The sequence below is a fragment of the Elgaria multicarinata genome, chromosome 5 (assembly GCF_023053635.1).
Source record: "Elgaria multicarinata webbii isolate HBS135686 ecotype San Diego chromosome 5, rElgMul1.1.pri, whole genome shotgun sequence".
Lineage (NCBI taxonomy): Eukaryota > Metazoa > Chordata > Lepidosauria > Squamata > Anguidae > Elgaria > Elgaria multicarinata.
The window spans coordinates 101,345,252-101,371,856 of record NC_086175.1 but is presented as its reverse complement, the minus strand read 5'-3'; the positions used below and the strand labels follow the sequence as shown (position 1 = coordinate 101,371,856).

At 44.1% G+C, this 26,605-nt stretch overlaps 1 protein-coding gene across 1 annotated transcript; it reads left to right on the top strand.

The window, feature by feature from the left end:
- The first annotated feature begins 533 nt into the window (after window positions 1-533).
- Window positions 534-26,605, top strand: CCDC80 (coiled-coil domain containing 80). The gene is made up of 8 exons (XM_063126915.1): window positions 534-1,030; window positions 3,373-5,255; window positions 11,985-12,141; window positions 14,550-14,686; window positions 15,973-16,121; window positions 22,880-22,983; window positions 25,633-25,713; window positions 26,064-26,605. The coding sequence occupies exons 2-8, from the start codon at window positions 3,384-3,386 to the stop codon at window positions 26,408-26,410; spliced, it is 2,847 nt and encodes a 948-aa protein (XP_062982985.1). The 5' UTR covers window positions 534-1,030; window positions 3,373-3,383; the 3' UTR covers window positions 26,411-26,605.

Below are 26,605 nucleotides of genomic sequence, written 5' to 3'. Positions count from 1 at the left end.
CTTCAAACTGTGGGTAAAATCCAACACAAGTGCTACTTTGAGTAGACCCACAGAAATAAAGGGTAATATTTCAATGGGGCTGCACTAAGTAGGCTTTATGTTGGCTTTTACCCTGTGGGTCCACTTTTAAAAAGTGAAAAGAAAGCCGATGGGTGATTCGGTAAAACAGCGGGAGAGGCCGAAAGAGTTAAGGGCTCATTCCAAAAAAAGAAAAGAAAAATCGTTGATGGTGATGTGTGTATAACATTTCAGACGACCCCTAAGAAACGACCTCTTTCTCCCCTCAAACGAGTGTGCGAATAGGAAGGGGAGGAGGCGATGTGTTGCTGGTCTGTGAAATTGAAACGCCCCCCCCCCCATCCCTGGCCAATCCCCCCCCCCCCCGAAACATTTCCAGTGGCTGCTGTTGTTTCGGTTTGGGTTGGAGCTGGGCTCTAAGTTAGCCTGACGTTTCTGGGAGGAGATCCAAAAAAGAAGAAGCGGGAGGGGGCGCGGGAAGGAAGGGGCTTAGGGAGGGAAGATTAAGACGGGAGACCAAGGTGTGGAGAAACTCTTTCTTTCCTCGGGATCACGTCCGGGCGTGCGTGTTTTTGAATCCTGCCTGGAAAATCTATTAGCCCTGATGCTCCGGCTCTCAGGAGACAAAGGAGCTCGGCTCCACGGAGGAGGACGGGACTGATGGGGAAGGATCAGGGGTCTTTAAAAGGGAACCAGAGCTCAGAGCAGCGGCGGCGGCAGCAGCAGCGCCTCTTCACTCCAGGCGAGATGTGCCTCTCTGTGGTTGCTCCAGAGCAAAGGCAGAAGAGCGGCTAGATGGAGAGGAGCGACGATCCTGCAGGAAAGCTCCTCGCGTTGCACCCGGCTTGGTAAAGAAGGCGAAAGAAAGAGAGAGGGAGAGAAAGCGAGAGAGCCGTAGTGAACAGGACGTCCCCGGGAGTTTGTTTTGTAGCAGATCTACATGGCAAAGCTCTCGGTCTAAAGAAAGGCTCTGGGGGAGAAACACTTCTGGAAGGAGACGTTTGGTCTAAGGGTAAGTTTGACACTGCTTTGCTACTTCTGGGAGACAGATAAAAGGAAGTACTTCTTCATGCAGCGCATACTTAAATTATGGAATTCGCAAGATGTAGTGATGGCCACCAATCTGGATGGCTTTAAAGGGGGATTGGATAAATTCCTGGAGGAGAAGGCTCTCAATGGCTACTAGTCCTGATGCCTATGTGCTGCCTCCAGTATCAGAGGGAGCAAGCCTATGTACACTTGTTGCTGGGGAACATGGGCAGGAGAGTGCTGTTGCACTGTGTCCTGCTTGTGCTTCACTGGTCACTGTGTGAACAGAGTGGTGGACTAGATGGACTGTTGGTCTGATCCAGCCTGGCTCTTCTTAGGTTCTTGAACTGCTGTGTGTGTATATTAAATGTGTAGATTATATAACCCTTTTAGCTTTTCTGTATCAACAGATCCCAGTTGTCCATTGACGGTTGCCTCGGTCATTTAGGTTTCAGGCTATGTGTTCCCAAATAAGGCTTCCACACACTTCTGTAGTCCCCATGCAAAGAGTCCTGACCCTATAACTCTAGCCAGTTTCCCTTCTCGAAGAGGAGTGCTGCTCTCTGTGTGTCTGCTGTAGAGTTGCATTTCGTTTCATTTATTGCATTTCTATACTGCCCAATAGCCAAAGCTCTCTGGGTGGTTTACAAAGATTTTCTCTTGAAGCAAGAAGCGAAGCAAATTTAGAAAATGTCAATCAGCAGGAATTCAGAAGGAAGTTGAAAGCATTTCAAGCAGATTGGGGGGAAATTATCTTGGGGAGGACTCAGGGATGGATGTTGGACATCTTTAGTCCAATGGTGGATAGAAGGTAAATCAGGAATTACTGGTAGATCTCTGGGTGATTTGCAGTAGATTAGCAAAGGTTGAGGACTCTCTGCAGTTTAACAATAGCAACAACACTTAAGTTAGGCTCCTGAAGTGAAGAGAATTTACAGGTAACTAGGTGTGGATTTCTGTGTGGAAGGATCGTGAGCGCATAGTTAAACTATGGACTTTGTTACCACAAGGCCAAGTGATGGCCACCAATTTGGATGGTTTTAAAAGGGGGATTGGACTACCAGGTGGCTACTAGGAGGAGGGCTTTCTCCGCTGTGGCACCCTGGTTGTGGAATGAGCTCCCCAGAGAGGTCCGTCTGGCACCTACACTGTACTGCTTTCGTCGCCAGCTGAAGACCTTTTTATTCTCGCAGTATTTTAACACTTAATTTTAACTTAAATTTAAATTTTACTGTTCTAACTCTGTATTTTAATCTTATATCAATTTTGCTGCGTGGTTATATCCTGGTTGTGCTTTTTAGACTGTATTTTGTATTTGTTCTTTTAACCTGTTGGTTGTTTTATTATGGTTTTAATTTTTATGAACTGCCCAGAGAGCTTCGGCTATTGGGCGGTATAAAAATGTAATAAATAAATTGGATAAATTCCTGGAGGAGAAGGCTATCGATGGCTACTAGTCCTGATGGCCATATGCTACCTCCAGTATCAGAGGCAGTATGCCTATGTACACCAGTTGCTGGGGAACATGAGTGCTGCTTGTGGATTTCCCATGGGCAGCTGGTTGGCCAATGTGTGAAAAGAATGCTGGACTACATGGACCCTTGTTCTGATCTAGCATCCCCCTTAAGTTTTTATGAGCTCAGTTCAGTTCTGGCACTATGAACAAATTCTCAGGCTCAGAACATGCTCATAAAAACATAAGAATGGTCATGCTACTTCTTTAAATCTATGGCCCTATTCAGATAACTATGGGGGGAGGTTGAGGAGGGGAACCATCCAGCTGGGATGGGTAGTGAACCCATGACATGCATGCGCCCCCCAAGACTTACCCACCTTGCAGCATGGTTCATCAGCATTCCTCCTGCCATGGCCAATCCTCAATAGGCAATCTATACCATAGAGGTAGCCCTTGTCAGCTAGAGCATCACCAGAACGTCTGGCCATTCTAGGCAGCTGTCTTGCTGGTTGTGGGATTTTATCAATGGAGGACCTGACAGATGACATGGTAAGCCACATTGGAAAAGGTGGATACCCAGGGTGGGTAACTTACTGATTGTGGGTGGAAAAAATGCTCCCTATGCCACATGCTAATCCCACATGGTTTGCTCCTGAACACCATCCTCAGTGGGTTAGCATTATGTAAGAACCCAGCCTGTCTTTTGCACCTGGCTCTGGTTAATGGATATTGGGATTGTTGTCAAACACATAACACAAGCACACCCAAAGTAGATCAGATGATCCTTTAGTCTGTGCATGCCTGCTCTGACCTATATGAATACCCAGTATTGTCCTTAACATTCCTCTGCTCTGCTCTTATTTTTAAAGTAAAACCCACAATGAACTGGACGCTGGTTGTGAGCTTAGCTGCGCTGTGGGCAGCATGGCTAGTGTGTGGTTTGGAAAAGCCATTGAGGCAAGCTGGGAGAGCGATCCCCAGGGTCAGAAAAGTGCCTCTGGCCTATCGGGGCAGTACTGGCCAATCAACTTCACAGACAAGGACAGCTGAGACAGTGCGCAGACTTCTAAGACCCTCTGGGAGATTTCGTCAACGCCCCCTCATCAAAAGGGATTCTTTGGAGACAAAAAGTCCACAAGCAGCCCCTCTGGAAGATGAATCTCGTGCCCAGGTGAAGAACAGTGGGACCAGAAGACGGCAGATGCAAAGGCTTAAGCCAGAAATGATTAAGGATGAAGGAGCTTCGACTGCATTTCGATCACGCACAGTGCGCTTCCCACCTGGATCCAGTTCTCCCAATATTCTGGCTAGCTTTGCTGGAAAGAACAGAGTCTGGGTCATCTCAGCTCCTCATGCCTCTGATGGTTATTACCGGCTGATGATGAGCCTGCTCAAGAACGATGTCTATTGCGAACTGGCCGAGCGGCATGTTCAGCAAATTGTCTTGTTCCATGAGGAAGGTGAAGAGGGTGGGAAAGTCAGGAAAATAACCCCAGAGGGGAGAATTCTGGAGCAGCCTCTAGATCACAGCCTTATTCCCAAACTCATGAACTTTCTGAAGTTGGAGAAGGGGAAATTTGGCATGGTGCTGCTGAAGAAGACGCTGCAAGTAGAGGAAAGGTACCCCTATCCAGTAAGGCTGGAGGCCATCTATGAAGTCATTGACCAGAGTCCCATCAGGAAAATCGAGAAGATAAGACAAAAGGGCTTCATCCAGAAATGCAAAGCAGCTGGAGCAGAGGGCCAGGTGGTTGAGGAAGGCAACAACGGTGGTGGTAATACCAGAGCAACATCAAGCGGTGGACATAGCCCGTCATCTCCAAGGAAAGAAGAAACAAGGAAAAGCAGTGTGCTGCCAACCAGGGTTAAAACAGTGAAGAAGGTTGTAACAACTACAGTGCCGCCTCCGCCTCCCCCTACAACCAGAGCTGCTACTTTCCCTCCCACGACCACAACTTTCAGGCCAGTCACCAGAATAATGACAATAGCAAGTAGACCTACAACAACCACCATGACTGTTCCTATTACACAGAGAACCTGGACCACAAAATCGCACACATTGCTTCCCACGGCACCTGAGACAACCGCTGCTCGGGTAACTGAGAATTTCTCCTCCCCTGTATGGAAAGAGAACCGCAGAGAAAGGCATCCAGGCCACACACACAGACAACCGACAGCTAGTAAGAGACCCAGCAAAGCCATTCATTACGACACCTACGCAGAGCTCCCAACAGCCACCTCAGAGCACTACACAAGGGCAAGTGCTGGCAGATATAGAGACAACCGCACAGACAGGAAGGACTATCACACGAGGGAGCCCAGTGTCACGGCAGGTCAATCCAAACCCGCTAAAAGCAAGCCACCTAAAAAGAAAGCCCAAGACAAAATACTCAGCAACGAATATGAGGATAAATATGACTCAGGGCAGCCTGCTGTTCCTCGTTTAGAGGAAGGGGTCCCCGTGGGGAATCTCCCACCAAAGAAAGGGAAGGATCCAAAGAAACATGACCGCTTAGATAAATCTGAAAAGAAGAAGAAAGAGCGAGCTGACAAGAAAAACGAGAGGCAGGCCAAGAAGGACAAAGCGGAAAAGAAAAACAAGCAAGAGAAAGAGCGCAACAAGAAAAACAAGAAAGGGAGCAAAACGGAGAATGAGGGAATCCTGAAAGTGAATGCCAAGTCTTTCATGCAAGCCTCCAGAAAATCCGTGACAAACTTTTTGGATTTCTTTGAAGGGAAAAGACGACTCCTGGTGAGTAGATTATACATGAATATTAATTCCTTATGGTCTGTTCACAAGTTAATTTTCTTGCGGCCCCCCATTTACAGAGCTCTCTCTCTCTCTCTCTCTCTCTCTAACCGTACCAGCCAAAACAGGCAACCAGGGCATGATTCTAGCTGCCTTCCGAAAAGCCTTCGGTGTCAGCCTTGGCCCCATTTTCTTTCTTAAAAGTACTTGCTTTGGTAGCATCTCTTTCCCCCTCGTGCTACCATAGTGAGTAAGTAGATGTTGGAAAGCAAGTAAGCTAGAAGGATAGGCCCTAAAGGCAAATGCTGCTGAAAGGCAGGACTCTGCATGGCAGCCAACGGTGTAGTGGTAAATTGTTGCGGTGCAGGCGCTCATCATGACACTCCCCATAGCCACACCCCCAAGGAGAGATCAAAAATGGCAGGCAGCTGTGTTGATCCATACAAACAAACCAGTTTTAGCAGTCTTTGGGTGTCTTTGCATTAAGGGAAAATTGCGTTGATTACTCAGGACGTTTGTGCTTGCTTTTTGGCGCAATTGTTATGGGCTGCATTACATGAGCAGAGAGGGGGGACCACGTTCCATTGAGACAGTGTCATCTAGTAGCAGAAGAGCCCACTTTTTTTCAGGATGTTACCACTTTAAAAGTGGTTCCTTTCATGGCAGAATTTCCAACAGATACTGCAGGCGGCGTCTTGATCATTGATAACATCGTATAAAAGACCTGCACACTTTTAGTGGCCAATCACAAATGTGCAATAAATTGCTCGTTCAGAGGAGCCTAATACCTTCATCAGGAGCAGATCTTTTGTAAAACTCTTGGGTCCGAATTGCTCATTCAAGACCAAGACATGCCCTCCAAAATATTTTGCATTACAACAGGGAATGATCTATTGTTGCTGGGGAATTCATTTTTCCCCAGATACTGTGAGGCTTGCAGCTAAACTGAGAAGTAACAGGGATATGTGTGGTTGGGGGGGGTGGGGAGACACTGTTGAAAATCATTGCATTCCAGTATTTTCTGTGTTGTCCTTCACGTTTCTTCTGATTCGATTTGTGGATAAACCTTTTGCTATAAAATATACATGCAGAAGCCTTCCCAATGTGAACAGGCAAAGTTCTCTCGAATCTCCTAAAGGTTACTGTGCCCTTAATGAAAACTCTGCTCCTTCCACATTAATTCTGTTTTATTAGTTCATGTTTTGAGTGGCTGGAGGGATTACTGAAGAAGTACCCCTTAATCAGTTTCAGTTCCCCAGGGGGGATGTAATTACTAGTTTCCTCACTCTCTTTATTTTCTTTCTTTTAAGAAAAACAGCACTATTTTACTATAAAAGAAAGAAGTGGGTAAGGAAAGAATAATTATATATGCAAATTTAGAAATAATAAATGTAATTTAAATAGCAACACACTTCACCAAAGCAGAAAAGACAGGAACCAGGTAAACCCGTGTTCACAAGCTCAGTCTATTGTCCAGGTGTTCCTAACTTTTGATGGGCAATTTCAAGGCCCTTGCTCTCCCTTCTTCTTCTTTATATATTGTATTTATGTATGTATGTTTAGGCCAACTTTAAGGGTAGGTCCTTCTTATGGTTCTTTGACTTTAACCCAGACTTTGACTTGGCAGTCCATCAAATAGAGGACACCTTCAAATGGACGACTATCCTTTGTAAAGTTGGCACCCCTACACATCAACCACACACTTGGTCTAGCTGTCCCGGAACAATCCTCTTGCATTCCAGGAACTGTATTTTCTTTTTTCAGAAAATCATTCTTGGCCACTTTGGATCCATTGGGTATGCATAGACATCTGCTTCCTCTGTCCCCAAGCAGAGTCTCCAGGTCTCTAACAACTGTATGAGAAGCAGATGTTCAACAGGTGGAACCTTTCATGATCTAGACCTCTATTGAATTTCTGCCTTTTGGCAAGCTGTCAAGGATGCAAAACCTCCTTTGGGAATGGCAATTCTATTTTTACCTATCGATGGTTGTCCTTTCTAAACCCATATTCATGCCTGTGGATTTACAGACGACTTCATTTATTACAATGCTTCAGCCAGGTGTTGCACTAATCTCAAGAATCCTAGCAACTGCTTTGCATGCAGAAGGTCCCAGTTTCAATTCCCGTATCTCCAGGTCGGGCTGGAAAAATTCCTGCGTTGATACCTTGGAGAGCTGCTGTCACTCAGTGGGCTAGATAAACCAATGACGTGACTCGGTATAAGACAGCTTCCAATGTTCCTAAGAGTCTGACCTTAAATTTCAGTGAGAAATCCCAGCGTTGGTGTGTGTGTGAGAGAGAGTGTGATGGAGTATGGTTTTGATTACTTAGATCTATATGAAGTCCTTTATTAATACAGGGAAGAGTTGCCAAATGACCAGGAAAAAATGTCTTGGCATCCTCTTGTGCCTTTAACATCAGCCTGATTTGTAGAAATCAACAGGATATTTTTATTCATTTTTGTTGGTGGTGGTGCTTTGGAGACCGAGCAATGATGTCTGCAGATCAAGATCTAGTTAAAGACACGGAAGCAGCAGGGGCCAGCTCTGAAATCTAGCCTTACTACTGGCTTTGACTTCCACCTACTAGTTTGTGCCTGTGTGGCTTTGCTTTAGGCCCATCTATTTTGGCTCGGTTACATTGCTTTTGTTTGCTACCCTGTGGTGTGGAAAGAGTACAGTCTGGAAGCTTTCAGTGTAGTATTTTATCCGTACCCATAGAGGACACAGCTATGCTGTGTATGTAAGGAATTCTAAAATTAACTCCCTGGAATAATGTAAACAACTACCGCCACCGTCAAAACGCACACTGTTTATTTCCGAAAGGGTATTTTAAACCTATGTTTTTAGAAGAGGGCTTCTATAAGGGTGCAGCTAGATGACATAGTAGGAGACCGGTGATCAGATACATAAGAAACATATAAGTGCTTGTATGTTTTGTCCCACAGAGCAAAACAGCCTCTCCAAGGAAGGGGGGGGCGGAATTAGGATTGGGAAAACAGAGCCAGGGCAGGGGAATAGTTTAACTTTCCTTGTCCTGGCACTGGAGCTCTGATCAGAATCAGCGCCCCCAACGGTGCCCCATTTATCCTTAATAAAAATGTGGGAGGTCTGATCATGAATTCTCCACTCCCACAACTACTTTGGCCTTGAGATTAGCCAGAATGGATCCAAATTACCTATGTTTTATCTGTGCTGTCCAATTGTTTTTGTAATCTAAAACTAAAATACATTTGCAATTTCTTGCTGATTCAAATCCTTACCTCCTTCCGCTCCCTTGTTAAGCATGTCGGTTCATGGTGGTGGGGAGAGGTGCAAGAGAGAAATTGCAAACTGGTTTGCACATCAGGTGGTAGGCAATTCATGGGTTATTTAGCCTAGAAATTGTGAGTACAAACGAAGTATCTGAGCCCCACGCTCATTGTTTCCGCTTTTAATTTATCCAGGAACACCCTGTTCCTGCTTGTTTAGTGTTGTGCGAAGTCAGGGTTCTGTGTTGTTTATGGGTTGAACAACCCAGAGGTAAACTAACAATTGCCCATTGTTTATTGCTGGGTTAGTTCTGGGTCGTTTAAGCCATAAACAAGTTTTAGGTTCACACATCATGGAAATTACATGTGCACTTGTCACTTTGCTCATCCCCATCACTGTCTGGGTTAACCAACACAGGAATTGCCACTGTAGTGTGCAAACTAGTTAAGTGAAAACCCTCAAAATATTCAGATACCTAACTCTGTCTATAGACCCACAAATCCATATCCTTTTAAAGCTGAAACTGCGTCTGTATAAGCAAAACAAACTGGAACAAAATCTATGTATGGTGAATTGTGGAGCAATAAAGTTTGGGGGTTTGGCTTGTGCACCAAATAATGGGTTTGCACCTTGGATAGCTCCTTTAGAGTTCAGACTGAAACCCGTCCCACTGACATCAGAGCCACCAGCCTCCACTGACAGTCAACTATCAGTCCGGTCAGCTTCTGTACATGAGGGGAAGGCACATCTTGTCCTTTGCCTCAGGCAGCAAAATGTCTTGGTCTGGCCAGACGTTGGTCTCTTAGCCTAACCTGCCTCACAGGATAAAAAAAGGAGGAACCTACTACATTGACCAGAGCTCCCTGAAGGAAAGATGGGATATCAATGTAAATAATAATTATTGTAAATTCTTTATCATTTCTGGCTGAGGTAGGCCTTTGTGTATGAATCATTGACAGTCCTGAGGACATAATTTGTTACTTCAGACCTGGGGATAGAAACTTCTGTTTCCCATCTCTAGGAATTCACAGAAGCTATGAAAGGGCTTTTAAACAGGCTTCTGTTGTCACAAAATGGCCATTAGCTATCAGCCTGATAGCCAAATATATGTCCTGGGTCACCAAACCCAAGGCTCTGGACATACTGGGTAGTATCCAATGATAGTCCTACATAGAGTAGACCCATTGAAATGAATGAGACTGAAGTTAATCATGACTACCTTCAGTCCCATTCCTTTCAATGGATCTTCTCTATGTAGGACTAACATTGGATACCGCCCTCAGTCTGCAGATCTAGTACTCGCCCTGCCTCAGGAGGACCTAGGCTGTGCAGGCTCCAGCTGCTTCAACCCTGCCTGTTCCCTCTATCCATGTCTTCTGTTCCTGGCCACGCCTGCACATTTCCATGCTCTGTGCTATTGCCTGCCTTCTGGAAACTGACCTCTGCTTGACCATGTTATAATTGCTTTAGGAATGATAATTAAACAGACCTCTCCAGCATTATTCAGATCCTGGCCTCAGACTCCTCGTGCCTGAATGCCTTCTCAATCAACAACCAAGTTTCTGGCAGTGCGCTGCAATCTGATTCAGTCCTATATAAATAAGAAGTAAATGCTTTGCTTTGAGAAATTAAAGCCAGTCTCTGCCGATACTAATGCTCCAACAGGCAAAAGTTGATTGGTTCTTACCATATAATGTACCAAAGTTTAATCAGTGACTATTTTCCCATGGGAGGTTTGGGCTGTGATAACTTGTCCCGCAATGAATGTGAGTCTGTGGGGAAAGTGTTAGCAAGTGGGATATGGGCCATTCGGCCTTGTGTCGTTCGTTTGTCTTGGGTTCGTTTTCTGAAGGTGCTTCTTTTCTGTCGCTTTCAGCATTGTACTCACAGCCACGTGTAACACACCCTATTCCTGCTTGCAGTATAGTTTAATCGTTAGTTAACTCTTACACAGAAAATCTTGGGGGCTGGGCTAGATATTAGATTTGCCATGGGATCCACACAGCCAGTTTTGTTATTCCTAGTGGCAGCCATTAATCATGTGCACCGGGGACACAGAAACTCACTATGGCTTGGGTCCAAAGATCCAGGGCCAGCTTCAAGGTAGGCATGCTTAGACCACCTGCTAAGGGCCCACACTCCAGCAGAGGCCTATAGGCAAGCGCTCCCTTGGAGTGGCTTCTCTCCTTCCTCATTGCAACCTGCTGGTTTACCTGACTCTTGCGGTGGCCCAGACAACCACAGTGGATATCCCTGCCTCCTTGCTGACTGGCTCTCTCTGCCTGTCAAGCAAGCAAGTAAGTGGGAGCAATGAGGAGGAGGAGGAGGAGGAGCAAAAGCAGGTGGTGGCAATGGCAACGAGAAGATAGACTTACTGAGGGAAGGAGCCCATGGAGGGCATCTTGTCCAAGGGCCTTCAAAAATTAGGAGCTGTCACGGCAAAAATGCCACTGGGGTGGGTGAGTGTCAGTCAACAGTCCCTTGTTCTCTACTAACAACTGGCTTTGAAGAGTCAGGGGACACTTCAATCTGTTTTTTTCAGGAGTTCAGGGGCTGCAGAAAAGGAGGAAACCAGCAGCATAAAGTACATGCACAACTGGAAGTATGTTTTGCTTGCTCAGCAGGGTCTTTGGATCCAAGTACATGTAATTAGTCTGGACTTCCACACACTTTAAGATGAGAGTTGTATTAGGGTATTTCTACATGAGGTTTTTATCATAGAATCATAGAATAGCAGAGTTGGAAGGGGCCTACAAGGCCATCAAGTCCAACCCCCTGCTCAATGCAGGAATCCACCCTAAAGCATCCCTGACAGATAGTTGTCTAGCTGCCTCTTGAATGCCTCTAGTGTGGGAGAGCCCACAACCTCCCTAGGTAACTGATTCCACCGTCGCACTGCTCTAACAGTCAGGAAGTTTTTCCTGATGTCCAGCCGGAATCTGGCTTCCTTTAACTTGAGCCTGCACCTTTACTAAGGCTTCTGCTTCCAGATTCTTTGAGGGATTAAGAGCAGCTCCTTTACACAAGCTCTTTTCTGGGGGGTTTCTTTCTCTGCCTTCTGTATGTTTCATTATACATTCACTAGATGGCACTGTGGTGTAGTAGAATTGTGGAATTACACAAGACCCTCATTCCATCATTTCTAAATAACACCTAATATTATTTCTAAATAATACCTAAAAACCTGTGATAATGGTTGCAAAGCATGGAAGACGCCCTGGAGGAGGATGACATCAAATAAAGGACCTGCAAACTACCATGAGCAAGCAATCATGAGTGCCCAATAAAAGCACAATGGATGGGAGGGTGGAAATTTATTCAGGAAATCTGGAACTCCAAGGCAAATGTATTATGTAGCCTGGGTCTTCATATACAGTGAGAAGAGGCTACTGTGGAAGCTGTGTAAGTAATATCTGTATTTGAGGTCTGATACTAATATTTTATTTAAACTATCACAATCCTGTTCTTGTGTCTTACCAGCTGATCATAACACCCAAGACTGACAATACCATGTATGTGCAACAGAGAGATGAGTATCTGGAAAGCTTTTGCAAAATGGCCACTAGAAAAATTTCAGTCATCACCATCTTTGGCACCATGAACAACAGCCACATGAAGATTGACCACTTCCAGCTAGGTTGGGTTTTAATTTTCTTTTAAATGAACTTCCTTTCTTTTTGGGCAAGGGAACCATGTGACTAACATTAAAAACACTAAAGAGAGTCCTCTTGTTATGGTAACATGGTTCTCTCTCTCCCTGCACGCCTTTGTATTTGCATGGCTGGCTGTGGTAGTTCTCCAGTTTACTTTACCAAGGCAACACATTTGAATTCATGGAGTATCTCTGTGCTAGTTGATCAAGCCAATGAAACAGTAGAAAACAGAAATGTGACTGGGTCATGGCAAAGGTCAAAGGATGATTTGACTCTCGGCTACAAATACCTGCATTCAGATCTTTATGTAGTTATAGACTCCTTCTCATTGTTACTCATGTAAAGGGGCAAAGTATGTTGAAGGGGGCTGTGGGGTGGTATCATTAGCCCCACCCCCAATGCTTGGTGGCTTTTCCCAGCCTGGCCTTCACTGTCCACATGTTAGCATGGACATCTGAGGTGAGAAGTCTTCACACATTCACTTGAGGAGGCTCCCCCAGACCTTGCGTGAATGGGGCTTGCGTGATTATACTTTTATTATACAATTAGTATTCACAGGGCCAGCCCACAACATTTTGCTAATTGAGGCACAGCAGGAAATGACATACCCTGCCCCCCACCAAGTCATAGTACTTAAGGCAAGGTAAATTATTTTGACACCTGTGGCAGGAAATCTCATAATCCTCCCTGGAAGAAAAAAATGACAGCAATAATAATCAAACAATAATTTGCTGCCCTTTCGTCACAGCATAAATCTGCTGCTTGAGACGGCCACTTCACTCTGCCTAATCGTAGAGCCAGCCCTGCATGTTCAGCTTATTTTACAGACATTTGGCTAGTTGGTTACCAGTCCACAACCCTCCAGAGCAGAATTTTAGGGGGCAGAAGGGTGGGAAGGAGGGATCAGCAAAAAATGCCTTCCCCTCCCTACAGGATTGATTTAAGTACCACTGATTTCAATTTCTACTCTAAGTATGACTAAGTCTGGATCTAACCCAATAAATATATAGTAGACGCCACAACAGCTTCCAAGTTCTCTCCACTAAGACTTAAATTTTGATCTTGTTAAAACAACCACTTCATTTATCTGAATAGTTTAGATATACCAAAGGTTTGCATGCTCTGTTGTGCTATTTACATAGGATTACATGATAAGATAGGACAGCTGATGTATTTCGATATGAAGGACCAGAACTGGACTACAAATGAGTGCTTTTGGAAAATATATTAATCTAGGTCGATTTAACAGACAGATACAACCTTTCTTCATAAACACACTCTTTTTCTAATCTTTCCTTCTATTTGCTTTGGGCTCATTTTGGATATTGCTCCTTACAAAAGAGAATAGCATAACTGGAATTCTTTCTTTAGCATTGTGAATGAATAATGAGCACTCTTCATTAGGATAACAGTTTCCTGAGATCCTATTCATGGGCAAGAGCTGCCTAAGCAAATACAAATGCATATACATGGCCCTGATTAATTTACCCACATTAATTACGGAGCAGCAGGAGTTTTAAATAGATCTGGGAATTTAGTGTGCACTCTCACACAAAAAACTTCTAGTAATCTCTCTGCAGTGTTCTCAAATATTATTTCTGGTTGGTTTTTTTTAAACTTGTCTTCTTAGTTTTAACTTAGACATTGTAGAGAAGCCTTACAAAAGTGATTTGTGTTACCTTGGCTTTTAGTGATGTATAAGCTATATAGAATCATTCTAAATTCTGAAGCCAACTCCTTAAGGGAGAAAGGAAAAAAGCATGACATACCACTGGATTGCACACCTTGGTTAATGTTTAAACACTGACTTAGGATGTTATATTGTGGTCCCCAGGAGGTCTTAAAATATTGTGGGCTTTTCCCACCATGGGTGGAGAGAGAGGAGGTCCACTTGAGAAGGTCCTCACCGCTGGCAATGGAGCTTCACCACTGTGGCTGCCCTGCTGGTGGTAATGGCAAAAAGGAGGTATTCCAAGGGGTGGCTTTGGATCACTGGAAATGGCCCCACCCAACAGCTGGTGGCTTAGGAAGTGGTGGTTCTTCTGCCACAGACTTGCTCCTCCCCTCCATCCTCCATAAGATTGCTCTGCCTGGGTCAAATAATCTGCCTCCAGCATGATGCAGCCAGGGTTCCCAGTGACCTTCCAGCCATTACGTGATCGTTAGGTTTTCTCATTAATAGCTGCCTACAAGTGGTGCTCAAATGCTTGCTTGTGAAGATGTCACATTGTTAACCTTCATCTGTTGCACTGGCGATGATCAGTGTGATAATCTTGGAGGATGTATCTGAACAGAGGAAGAATGGAAAACATTTGTTCATCTCCTCTGTTATTCAAAGAAGTTAGTGATGTAGGTTTGTTCAGCACTTGGACCCATTTTGTTTTCCTTTAAGACAATGAGAAGCCTATGAAGGTGATAGAGGATGAAGACCTCGTGGACCAGCATCTCATCAATGAGCTGAGGAAAGAATATGGGATGACGTACGACGACTTCTTCATGGTGCTGACAGATTCAGATATGAGGGCCAAGGTAGGGAGAAGTTGATTAGCACAATTATTGGATTAAGGAACTGCACAGTATATCAGAAAGGTGATGATGGAGAGGGCAGAGCAGAGGGACGGATGTATGAGTGCAGATAATTTCATGACAAAATGGAGCAAAAAATTGTGCTAGTACTTGAAGAGGCAAGTGGAGGTGGGGACCGCAAGACTATCTTCATGGTGCTGTCTTCATGTCTTCATGGTGCTACGTTGGCACTGCTGTGCCGCCAAACCCCGCAGTATCTCTGCTGCGGGGTGACAATGAGTAATCTGAACCGGAGGAGGCAGTGAGGGCTTTCTGGTGGACATTCAGCTTGCCAGGCCCGCCCCCTGCTCCTCACCCAGTTTCTGGCAACCAATCAGATGTCGCCTTCTGCCTAGGAATCCCCCCCCCCCCGGTGCCATGATGGAATGAGGTCAGATGGCGGAAGTCCCAGACTTTTCCAATGCACAGCTTTGCGGGAAAGCCCTGAAGTGGCTGCTGCGTCGTATAACCAACGCAGTGCTACTGCGGGGCTTTTAAGACATATAGACAGGTCCTCTGTTTTTCCCTCCAAGATGGGGAATTTCAGTGGGAAATACTCAGTTCTGTACAAGGATAGCACAGGCCCGTAGCCAGGCGTGGGATCATGGGGGCCTGCCCTCCCTCTATTTTCACTGCTCCCCCTAATTTTTTTTTTTACAAATAATTTAAAAAGTTTACAATTTTGTCTTTAAAAGCCTGTAAACCAGACGAACTGTTACCTAATCCACCCCCTACCCTGAAACTATAGGCTGGCTATGGTTTTGGGATAGCGTAGTTACAAATTATGGTATTTACATGCCACAGAATTATCCTATAAAGCATCCTTCCTCAACTTGGTAGTTCCAGATATTTTGGCCTACAACTCCTAGGATTCCTGACCATTGGCTGGGGCTGCTGGGAGTTGTTGTCCAGAACAATCAGGCTGGGGAAGGCTGCTATAAAGTGTCACCTTCCGCAACATGGCATTATTTATTCATGGCATTTATCTTCCACCTTTCTGTGACCATGGAACTCAAGGTGGCCAGCACAGCACAGAGTTCCCAGGCGGCCTCCTATCCAGGCACTGACCATACCCAGACCAGCTTAGCTTTAGCCAAGGCTCTTGCAAGTTATGCCTTCAGACTACACAAGGGACCATTCAGTATACATCTGTCAATATGCATGAAGTGTCACCATTATGTTGCAATGGGAATGCAGATACCAAGCAATTTGTTTGCAGTCAAACTCCTTCTCAACACTTCCTTTTACAGCAATATTATGAAGTGCCCATAGCAATGAAGTCTGTGTTCGATTTGATCGATACTTTCCAGTCACGTATCAAAGATATGGAAAAGCAGAAACGTGAAGGCATTGTCTGCAAAGACGACAAGAAGCAGTCCCTGGAAAACTTTTTGTCTAGGTATTTCCAAAAGCTCTTAAGCTATGCTATTTAAAATCTCTTTTAAGAACGTAAAGTGGGTTAAAATTTGGCACTTGTTTAGAGCATGTGTTTGCCATTGGCTGATTATTCTGGTCAAACACTTGCAATATCTTCAGCAGTTAATTCCTAAAAAGAGATGCCAAAGTTCAAGCCTGTCCAGAAGCCAGAGTCTTTGCAGAAACTCTGTACCTTAATCCCAAATGTGTGCAGGCAGGGTGGGCTGTAGAACAGGCTTGGGCAGACTTCAGCCATACGGGATGTACTTTGTTGTTTTCTAGCAATCCTGAGGTCCACCAAGGGCAGCCAGGTACAAAACCAGGGCTCAGGTGAGTGGGCATATACTAACAGTTAAGGAACAGGGTGCCTCTGAGCACGTGCTCAGCCCAGGAATTTGTGGTCTTGTTAGACCCAAGCTCACAAGTCCTTCACACAAAAATCTACTCCTGGTTTTCTCTCTTAGCAACCTACGTTTAGGGTGAAAAGGTTTTCTAATTGTTGCTGTTGTTACAGGACTGGCCCAAGATATTTTGGTGCCTGAAGTAGAGCAGGAAATTGTAACACCTGTCATTAACTGAAATCAAGGTGCATAGTACCCAAGGACCTTCAGGCTATTTTGTCACTTGAGGGTGAAAATCCCACAATCCCCATGGCAAAAACAGCCACCTAACTCTGCCCAATGGTAGGATTGGCCTTTGGGAGTTAGAAATACTTGTAGGTCTACAGTAAATTACACAAGAGAATTATCAGTAGAACCTGATCTACCGTTTGCTGTAGAATACTCAGTAGTAAGCAGTAACCCAAGGCGATGTACATAATCCTCCTCCTCTCCATTTTATCCTCACAATAACCACCCTGTGAGGTAGGTTGGGCTAAGAGTCTGCGACTGGCCCAAAGTCACTCAGTGAGATTCCATGACTGAGTGAGGACTAGAACCCGGATCTCCCGACTCCCAGTCCAACACTTTAGCCACTATACCACATTATTACTTTGTATGTTCCAGGAATATGATGAATTTGGGCTTACATTAAATCATCTACAAGTAGATTGCAATGATTAAGGCTGAATCCATTGCTGCACTGAATTCTTATGGGTTTTTTTAAAGTGTATTGTGGAATTTTATTTATAATATTGGGAAGAGGAAAAAAGACCAAACAATAGTATTAGATTGAATTCACACATGTTCATATCCATCACTTGATGATCACCTGCACGTGTGAAGCAGTCATTACATAATTAGGCAGTTTTCATACTGCCTAATATTACCTCAAACAAAGTCTTTCAGTAGAGGCAATTCAGACATTCAGTTTTGACATACTGAAGTCTAATCTATATGTGCAGCACATGAGATAGTAGAAACTGTCTTTTGATCTATGGTCCTTAAACTTTGAGCTTTTCTGCCCAAGGCTGTTAATTGGCTGTTAATACAGTTAAAAATGCGTGCACAAATGGGTATATTGTTGAAAAGTGCACACACAAGTGCATGTATTTGTGAAAATAACATACAAAAACATGTTTAGCAAAACTGAGCATAAGAATGAGTACATTAGGAGAAATGTGCATGAATTTTTGTGTAGACATTACATTTTGGGGGTTAATAGGATGATACTTAAAAAAAATTGGGAAAAAATGAGAAGCTGATTAAAACCGAAATTGACAGATTTATCCATCCTGAATCTTAGGAAGGCCCATAATTGGGTGGCAGATGTCTGACCTAGACAATAAAGAGTCTTATGTTTCTACATAACATTATTCGCTTTTAGAAATTCCTAATAATTAACATAAAACACAGAGTAAGGGAAAGGCCAAAACAGAATGTCTAAGTGGAAATGTCTCAAAACATAACTTTTATTATTATTAATATCTCCCACAGCGAAATGGGCATCAGTGGATTGCATGCAACCCTGCTCTCGAAGCATTGGCAGGACTAATTTGTTTTCTATAATTACCTCTCCCCTTGAATGAATGAAACAGCAGGAAGCAGCATCACTTCTCAGTCACTACTTCTTAGGGCAAAGCATTCAGAATAATGATGTTGATTGTTCGTAATTTGTATGTCGAGTGCCAGGAAAGAGAAAGATGTTGAGATCCCTCTGGGGTCAAGTACAGGCAGGTGGCTAATCGGTCATTTAGAAAGCCTAAACAAAATCAACCCCTTCTTGGGACTTCAACTATCTGTGCTTTTGCTTTAATACAAACTAGGTAATGGATCATCAGGTTTGATGGGTCAGAAAAAGAGGGAAGGAAAGTTCCGGTCCTTTCACCAACCCCACTGTGCACCACCCTACACATACATTCCCCCCCCCCACACACACAAACTCACACACCAAACTGGGCTGATCTCAGGTCCTACAATTACATTTTATATTCGCTGTTGTTCCCCACCTCGATCCAAGTGGAGAGGTGGGTAAGAAATATATTATTATTATTATTATTATTATTATTATTATTATTATTATTATTATTATTATTATACTCTATGACAGAGCTGGGAACCTGTTGCTGGACTACTCCTCCCATCTATTTGTTTTATAAGCTCAGTTGCTTATAAAATTACCACAGATTACCACAGGAGACCATTATTTTGCTAGAGGAAATTCTGCAGCCACTACCTTCTTACAACCTTTCGAGGAAGACCTTAGAATAAAGAACAGGCCGAAATGCTTCTTGAAAATAAATATTTTGCATCCTGAGGACTCATTTCTCTTCCTCATGACCTGTTTTGGATGCTTATCTCCTTTTGTTTTTGGACTACTACTCCCATCATCCCCAGCCAACATGGTCAATGGTCAGGGATGATGGGGGTTGAGGCCAACAACATCTGCAGGGCCACAAGTTTCCCCACCCGTATTTTATAAGGTTGTGAAAATGTGGCCTGGCCTCCACCATCAGGGACCCTATTGGGTGCAACAGATAGGCCCTCCTTGCACACATAACCTAACATGTTGACAGACTGTTAGGCTGTGTGTGCAGGGAGGCCCTATCTGTCGCACCCATAGAGTACCTGATGGTGGAAGCCAGTTCATCCTCTTTCAAGCAGGGCCAGCAGGCTTTGTCCCCATTGCAATCAGGTCCCTAAGTGCCGTTCCTTATTTTTTCCCATACAAATGAACTGGCAGCCAATCATTTCTACAGGAGAAACTGTCAAGTGTAGCATCAGGGGGGATGCTACCCCTGTTCCCTGTCCTTGGGTACCCTAGCATTAAGATCAAGCCTGGTGCAGAGCCCTTTTACATCATCCTTGTAAATATGCTCACAAAAGTTACTTGGCTGCAGATTATTTTCACTAGCCTGTTAAAGAGCCTAGTAGTCTTTGTTTCCATGCTGGCCACGGAGGAGAGGAAGCCACCTCGTCTGTGGTCAGCATGGACAGGAAGAATAGTAGCCTCAAATCAGGCTAATAAAAACAGCTGCTCTTTACCACACCGGCTGAAGAGGAGGGACAGAGTTGAGGGAGAGGTTTCCCTTTCTCCATGACCAATGTGGAAACTAAGCAGATTGGTGGAAGAGGGACAGAGATATCCATCCCTTCTCCACACCCCGCTCACTTGCCTACATGGAATTCTATTCGCTCGCCTACTTGGAAGCCTTTGTTGGCTATGGCTACAAGGCACTCTGTGAAATACAAGGCCGCTTTACGCATTTAGATATTAGCTCAGCCTTCCCCAATATGGCACCCTCCAAATGTGTTGGACTGCAACTCCCAGAATTTTGGGAATTGTAGTCCAACTTATCTGAAGGGCATGAGGTTGGGAAAGGCTGTATTAGTGGTTACATCTCTACACCTCTTAATAATGAAGAGATATCACAAGGAAGTGTGGGGATGGAACCATAACCTTTCAAGAAAGGCCTGCTCGTCAAAGGGAGTTTATCATGAAGAACTGGTATGGTGAAAATGGATTGCACCCAATTCTTACAATAATTGTTTAACATTCAAAAAGCAAGCAGTCCTTCTGAATATTTCCAAATGGTTTCAATGCACTAACTAGGAGCTCAGATTTGGCTAAGCAGTGTAGGCTTTTCATTTAGCCTTTTCCTAAAGGCTCAAGACAAGAGTAGGTGACATAATAAGAAGTGGTCACATAAAAGCAATGCCTTTGCTGTACTCTCGGAGCCTGGCTACACATTAAACTGACTGTGTGAGAAGTCACCACATAACTAAGCCCTGCCTGCTGTTGGATGTTGGGTGCCCGCTTATTATGAATCACAAACAAACAAAAAAAGGTCAAAAGAGGACATAAATTTGTATTAAATGAACAAATGCATCTCTCTCTCTCTCTGTCTGCAAATTTAGAAATTCATTATAATTTAAATAGAAATACAGTTCATTTCACAATGGTGCGGAAGACTGTGACCAGATGTCCTGTGTGCCTTTGCTCAGTCTGCTGTCCAGCTGCTAATTGTTGATGGACAACTTCAAAGCCCAGCTCTTCCTTCTGATGGTTCTTTATCTTTAAACTGGACGTGGACTGGACATTCCTTCAAACAAAGGGAACCTTCAAATAGAGGACAGTCCTAAGGCAGGCCTTGAAATAAGAGGACTGTCTTCTGTAAAAGGTGACACATGGCCACCCACCTAATGAGGCCCATTCCTCAACTGGGGTGCTATTGGCCTTCCCTGATGCTTCCTGCTGTTGCTCTTCCTTGCCTGCCTGCCCTCTTTGAGTGAGAGAGCAGTGAGGGCAAGGGCAAGAAGGAGTAGCAGCCACCTTGCCCGTCCTCTCTGCCTCCCTTTTGGGCAGCTCTACAGATTGGGTCCAGAAGAAAAAGGCAAGTGAATGGTCAGGAGCACCTGTGGTGAAGCCCACTTAGGGAAGGGTATCTTACCTAAGGGTCCTACAAAAGCTAGAGCCTGCACTGCCATGGAGTCTCCCCAGTCAGGGAGAGGAAGCTGGAAGAGACTGTAGACATGCATGGAAGCAGGAGTTGCTACGTGCCTTTTGCTCTCTACTGTTTATCTCGGCTTGATTTCCATGAGATATGGCAGGATGAAGGAAAATTAGCCACTGAACAGCAAGATAAGCAGAGAGGCACTGAAGCCCTCCTGCCTGCTTTCAAGGAGAATAAAAAGGTTCAGGAAGACGGACAAAGAGGAGTATAGAGGCACCATCTGTAGCCATTTAAGAGACCATTTCCTGCTACAAAAGTACCTATGGAGCGCTGTACACATTCTTCTAAACCTAGTTTGCTTTGGTTATTCTATGGGAATAGAAATTTGTTTTGAAAGTATAATATAACCTTTCGTTTTGGCTCACCAATCTTGTTTGTACAAATGTGTCACCCCACCCAGACACTTTCCTGAATAATGTAAAGAAAAGGTGATCTCAAAGGGAAGAAGAAAAAAGAAAAGCTCAAATGGAAAAAACATCTTTCATTCCTGTTAGTTCTGCCTGTCTAGAGAAACTTGGAATTCTTTCAGCAAAACTGGATAACCTGAAACCTAAATGGGATTTTGAAAGGCATTTGAGAGCTATTGCTTCCTCATGTTCACAGTCAGTCTGATCCACAAACCACTTTAACCAAAGAGCTTAAATCTGATTCACACTAGAATTGGCAGTACTAAATTCAGTTTAAAATATTCTAATTTACAATTAAGTAGATTGGGGATTGGATTGAATGTTTAGCACAGAGCTGAGCACCATTATAGCAGCTGCACATGATAATAAGTAAAGCTCAGAAGATTAGTAAGACTTAAAATAAATCCTGGACCCAGATCATTTTATAACACATTTAAGGAGCCCAAATCTATTCAGGCCTCAAGAGTTGAGGTATACTTATAATAATCTAAGGTATATGTGTGTGTTTAAGCTATGGTTGAATAGTTGGCGATTTTGATTATTTCGGGACGTTTGTGCTTCTTGATTTTGAGCAGATAAACGTTATGCAGAATGTACCTGGCAGGTCCCCCCTTAAAGATTGCTCACCCATACTGACACTTGCTATGGTTGGCACTAAGGTAGTGTATGTTCAAAAGATGGCTTAAGTAAGAAGTTGTTCTGGTAAAGAAAAAAAGAGTTTCTATATTTCTGTGGGGAAGCTGTTTAGGTGGCACTTGCTCACCACCTTCCTACCCATCAACCTCAAGTCCCTGCCAGTTTCCTCATATACCTCAAAGTGAGTTTTACAAGAAAATAAAGGATACAAAGGAGTGCTACAAATGACAGCTGTGGTGGCAGCTTCTCAGCATACGTCAAGGCCAGCTGTGCCAAACATCTGGCGTGCTTCGCCTTCCCTTTCGCAGGCTGTGGTTGCCCCCATCGTCTTGCAATTTGATGTCTAATAAAGCAGCCGGTCGTAGAGTGGCCAGGTGTTCTACTTTACCAAGGGCAATCCTCTGTTTTGGAAAGCTGGCAGAGGACAGTCCTCCGTTTGACTGGATGGGCTGTCCAGTCCAAGTCTGGCTTCAAGACAAAGAACCGTAAGGAGAGAGAGGCAGCAGGGGCCTGGAAATTTTCCATCAACAGTTAGACCCTGAATGGCAAACAATACACAGGTCACCAGGTTAGCCTGCTCAACTATACCGAGAGATCATTTATTTCTATTTATTTTTTTTCTAAATTTGCACCTATACATATAAATATGTATATGCAAATATTATGCAAAATTGGTGTTCTCTTTTTTGGCAACGTGCAAGTGGCCATCCTAGTCAGTAGACTTGTGACCCACTCATAAGGCTGTAGTGACTGAGCAATGGCTGTTTTGGGAGTAATTTCTCTGAGCACATCCCCTTTTCCTTCCAGATTTCGATGGAGAAGGAGGCTACTAGTGATATCTGCTCCCAATGATGAAGACTGGGCCTATTCGCAGCAGCTTGCAGCCCTCACAGGACAAGCCTGCAATTTTGGTAAGTAATAAACCACCATTCCATTCGTTTGTAGCCATGAGCTGCTCTTGTAAAAAAAGATTAAAAAAATAAAATAGAAATCTTCCGTATCAGCATAAATCAAGCTCATGGGTTAGATTTAGCCCATCTAACTACCCATAGTGCTAAACATTTGGATACGATTGTTAAAGCAATCTCTTTAGCCTCATAGTAAAAAGGAAGTCTGAGAGGCATTTTACCCACAAAAGCCTGCATGTGCAGACTGCAAGGATCAGATTCTGTGTTCTCCAAGGAGTAGGGAACTTCTTTTAGCACAAGGACAATTCAGTTCAGACTACTACAGTGGCCCTGTTCAGAAGTCACTTTAAACCATGGCTTTAATCACAGTGGTTAAGACAGAAAGTACGGCCGTGTTCAGAAGACACCTTAAACCATGGTTTTAACCATGGTGAATGAGGCTTTCTGGCTTAACCACCATGGTTAAAGCTGTGGTTTAAGGTGTCTTCTGAATGGGGCCACTAAGTGCCTCTCCTGGCATGAACCTACCTTTATGCTAAGGCCCTCCTCCAGTTATCTCCTCTGACGGAGGCTTGGAAGGCGGCAACAAGGGAGAGGGCCTTCACAATGGCTGCCTCCCAATTATGATCTCCCCGACGAGACCCACATGACATCAACATACGTAAATTTTCAATGCCAGGTTTTCCTCTTCTCTATGGCATTTGGCTGCATATGATGATGAGGCCCTGGGTTTAATATGGTCCTGGGTTTTTCTTGTTGTGGATTGTTTAAAATTGTTTTAGATATGTTTCTCTCTTGTGTGTGCTGTCTGCTTATATGTTTGTATGTAAATAGTTTTTATAATGTATTTTTGAGGTTTTAATCTTTGTAAACCAACCAGACAGCTTCAGCTATTGGGTGGTCTAGAAATGTAATTAATGAAATGAAATGAATTTAGGAGAAGTTCTCCGGGGCAAAATCCAGTGGTGGGCGGGGCAAAAAATACAATAGAAGGACCAGCATATCGTAGCTTCAAGCTCTTACTGCCACCAGTTAAGCCTTAAGCGAGGTTTTTCAACCTTCTGGAATGCAGAAAAACTGCACAAAAGCCAGGAAATCACCAAACTATTGGTGGTTGGAGGAAAGGGAGTGCTGCTATTGGAACAAGGGGGCCGCCTGGGGAACCCCAAGAGGGCTGGATTTGGTCCCTGGGCCTGAAGTTCCCCATCCCTGATGTAAGGGTTGTAATAGTGCAAGTCTCTTTAAACACATTTCACCCAGATTCTATGGAGGTTCCCCATGCTAGCAACAATGTGCTATGATAGTGTGGAGTGTGTATGTGACTTGGAGAGCTACAACAAGAGGTTTACAGGTGTCATGTCTCCCATAGGGAGCACCACCACGCAGAACTGGTTTTTGGCAGGATTGGGCATTTAGTTCCATATTAATTCAGTGGCTTTCCCTATAATTTCTCTATTGCCAACAAATAACTGCAAGTTAATTGGCATAGCTCTCTTTTTCTCTCAAAGCTTTGTGGGCAGCTTGAATAAGTTGATAGACTTCTAAGGATGCAATCCTATGCATGTTTAGGCAGAAAAAAGTCCTTCAGCTCCCAGCATTCCCCAGCCAGGATTACACCCCAAATGCCTTCTATATGACCCTTGCAAAATAATAGCTTCCATGCTTAGCATCAGTGTTTGAACTGAAAGGTAGGGAGGGTTGTAATGAAATTTACAAGCTCCCCAATTCTCCCTCAATACATAAAGTTTTAGAAAAATCATGGCCCTTGAGTAACGTGCTAAAAAGAGTAGCACAGACTAATATGTAGAGTTCTTGTCACCGCATCTAAAAAAGGATATTGTAGAGTTGGAAAAAGTGCAGAAAAGGGCAACAAAAATGATCACGGGGCTGGAGCAACTCCCCTATGAGGAAAGGTTACAACATTTGGGAATGTTTAACTTAGAAAAGAGGCCAGTAAGAAGAGACATGATAGAGGAGTACAAAATTATGCACGGTGTGGAGTAAGTGGATAGGGAAGCATTTCTCTCTCTCTTTCATAATATTAGAACCCAGGATCAACTTATGAAGCTGATTGGTAGGAGATTCGGGACAGATAAAAGGAAGGACTTCATACAGCAGACAGTTAAAATTATGGAATTCACCACAAGATGAAGTGATGGCCACTACTTTGGATGGCTTTAAAAGGGGATGGACAAATTCCTGGAGGAGAAGGCTATGAACGGCTACTAGTCCTGATGGCGATATGCTACCTCTAGTATCAAAGGCATTATGCCTATGTACACCAGTTTCTGCGGAACATGGGCAGGACTGTGCTGTTGCACTCATGTCCTCCTTATAGGTTTCCCATGGGCAACTGGTTGGCCACTGTGTGAACAGAATGCTGGAATAGATGGACCCTTGGCTTGATCTAGCACAGCTCTTCCTATGTTTTCAATATCTTCCACTTACATTCTAGGACGATGATCTGGGTAAATCTCCTATGCAGAATTCCCTTTTTCAAAATGTCAAATTAACCCCATGCATTGTTTATTTATAGAATTGGGAAGTAGCTTTCAAACATGCATTTATCTTTTGTATGACAGCAATGTTTGCCTTTCACTTAATGGAAAAAACGTGCACTGCTCAATGTTTGACTCTCTTTTCCTTTTACAGGTCTGCGCCATATTACTGTCCTTAAACTGCTAGGCCTGGGAGAGGATATTGGTGGAGTGTTGGAATTATACCCCATCAACGGTGAGAAATCCTTTCCAGGATGTAACTGTCAATCATGAAATACATCTCTCTGTGTTGCTCTGAGCTGTGTTTCTGCACGCTGAATTAATGTTGCAATTGGTGTGGGGATGGGGGACTTGGTGGCAGATGAAACGTTTCTGCTGCCAAGTTCCCTGAGCCAGCTGGACAACCGAGGGGGGAAGCAACCCACAACAAGCCCAATTGTCTACTGGATGCACAAACTACACTCTGTGTAGCTTGTCACCCACCATGGACTCTCGTGTCGTGCGAACACAGCTGTTAGGTTTTCAGAACAACAGGCTTGTGTATAATCAAATACTGATATTATTCCCGATTCTCACCTTCTCTAGGGAGCTCCAGCGTTGACAGAGAAGATGTACCTGCTCATTTGGTGAAAGACATCCGCAATTATTTCCAGATCAGCGCTGAATATTTCTCCATGCTTTTGGTTGGGAAAGATGGGAACGTCAAATCCTGGTACCCTTCCCCAATGTGGTCCATGGTGATTGTGTATGATTTGATTGACTCTATGCAACTTCGACGACAGGAGATGGCCATTCAGCAGTCCCTTGGCATGCGATGCCCGGAAGATGAGTACGCAGGGTATGGATACCATGGTTATCACCAAGGGTATCAGGAAGGCTACCAAGATGATTATCGTCACCATGAAAGTTACCACCATGGATACCCCTATTGAAATTAGCAACTTAAGCTTTGACTGCATTCTGCTTGCATCTTAATAGCCATTCAAGCCACAAAGGGCCAACCTTGGACATCTTTTTTATGGCCTCTTGAGTGTCTTTTCTTCCTGTGTTCAGTCAAGTGTTGGACTTTGGCCTTCTCTATAACACGCATGTCCATGAAGTGAAATAGATCAAATTAGTAACACTGA

Excerpts from the sequence above, each read along its gene's own strand:
- CCDC80 (XM_063126915.1), top strand. The coding sequence starts at position 3,384 with ATGAACTGGACGCTGGTTGTGAGCTTAGCTGCGCTGTGGGCAGCATGG. Across the intron at positions 14,687-15,972 it reads ATTCAGATATGAGGGCCAAG|CAATATTATGAAGTGCCCAT; the intron begins GTAGGGAGAAGT and ends TTCCTTTTACAG. Across the intron at positions 22,984-25,632 it reads AGGACAAGCCTGCAATTTTG|GTCTGCGCCATATTACTGTC; the intron begins GTAAGTAATAAA and ends TTCCTTTTACAG.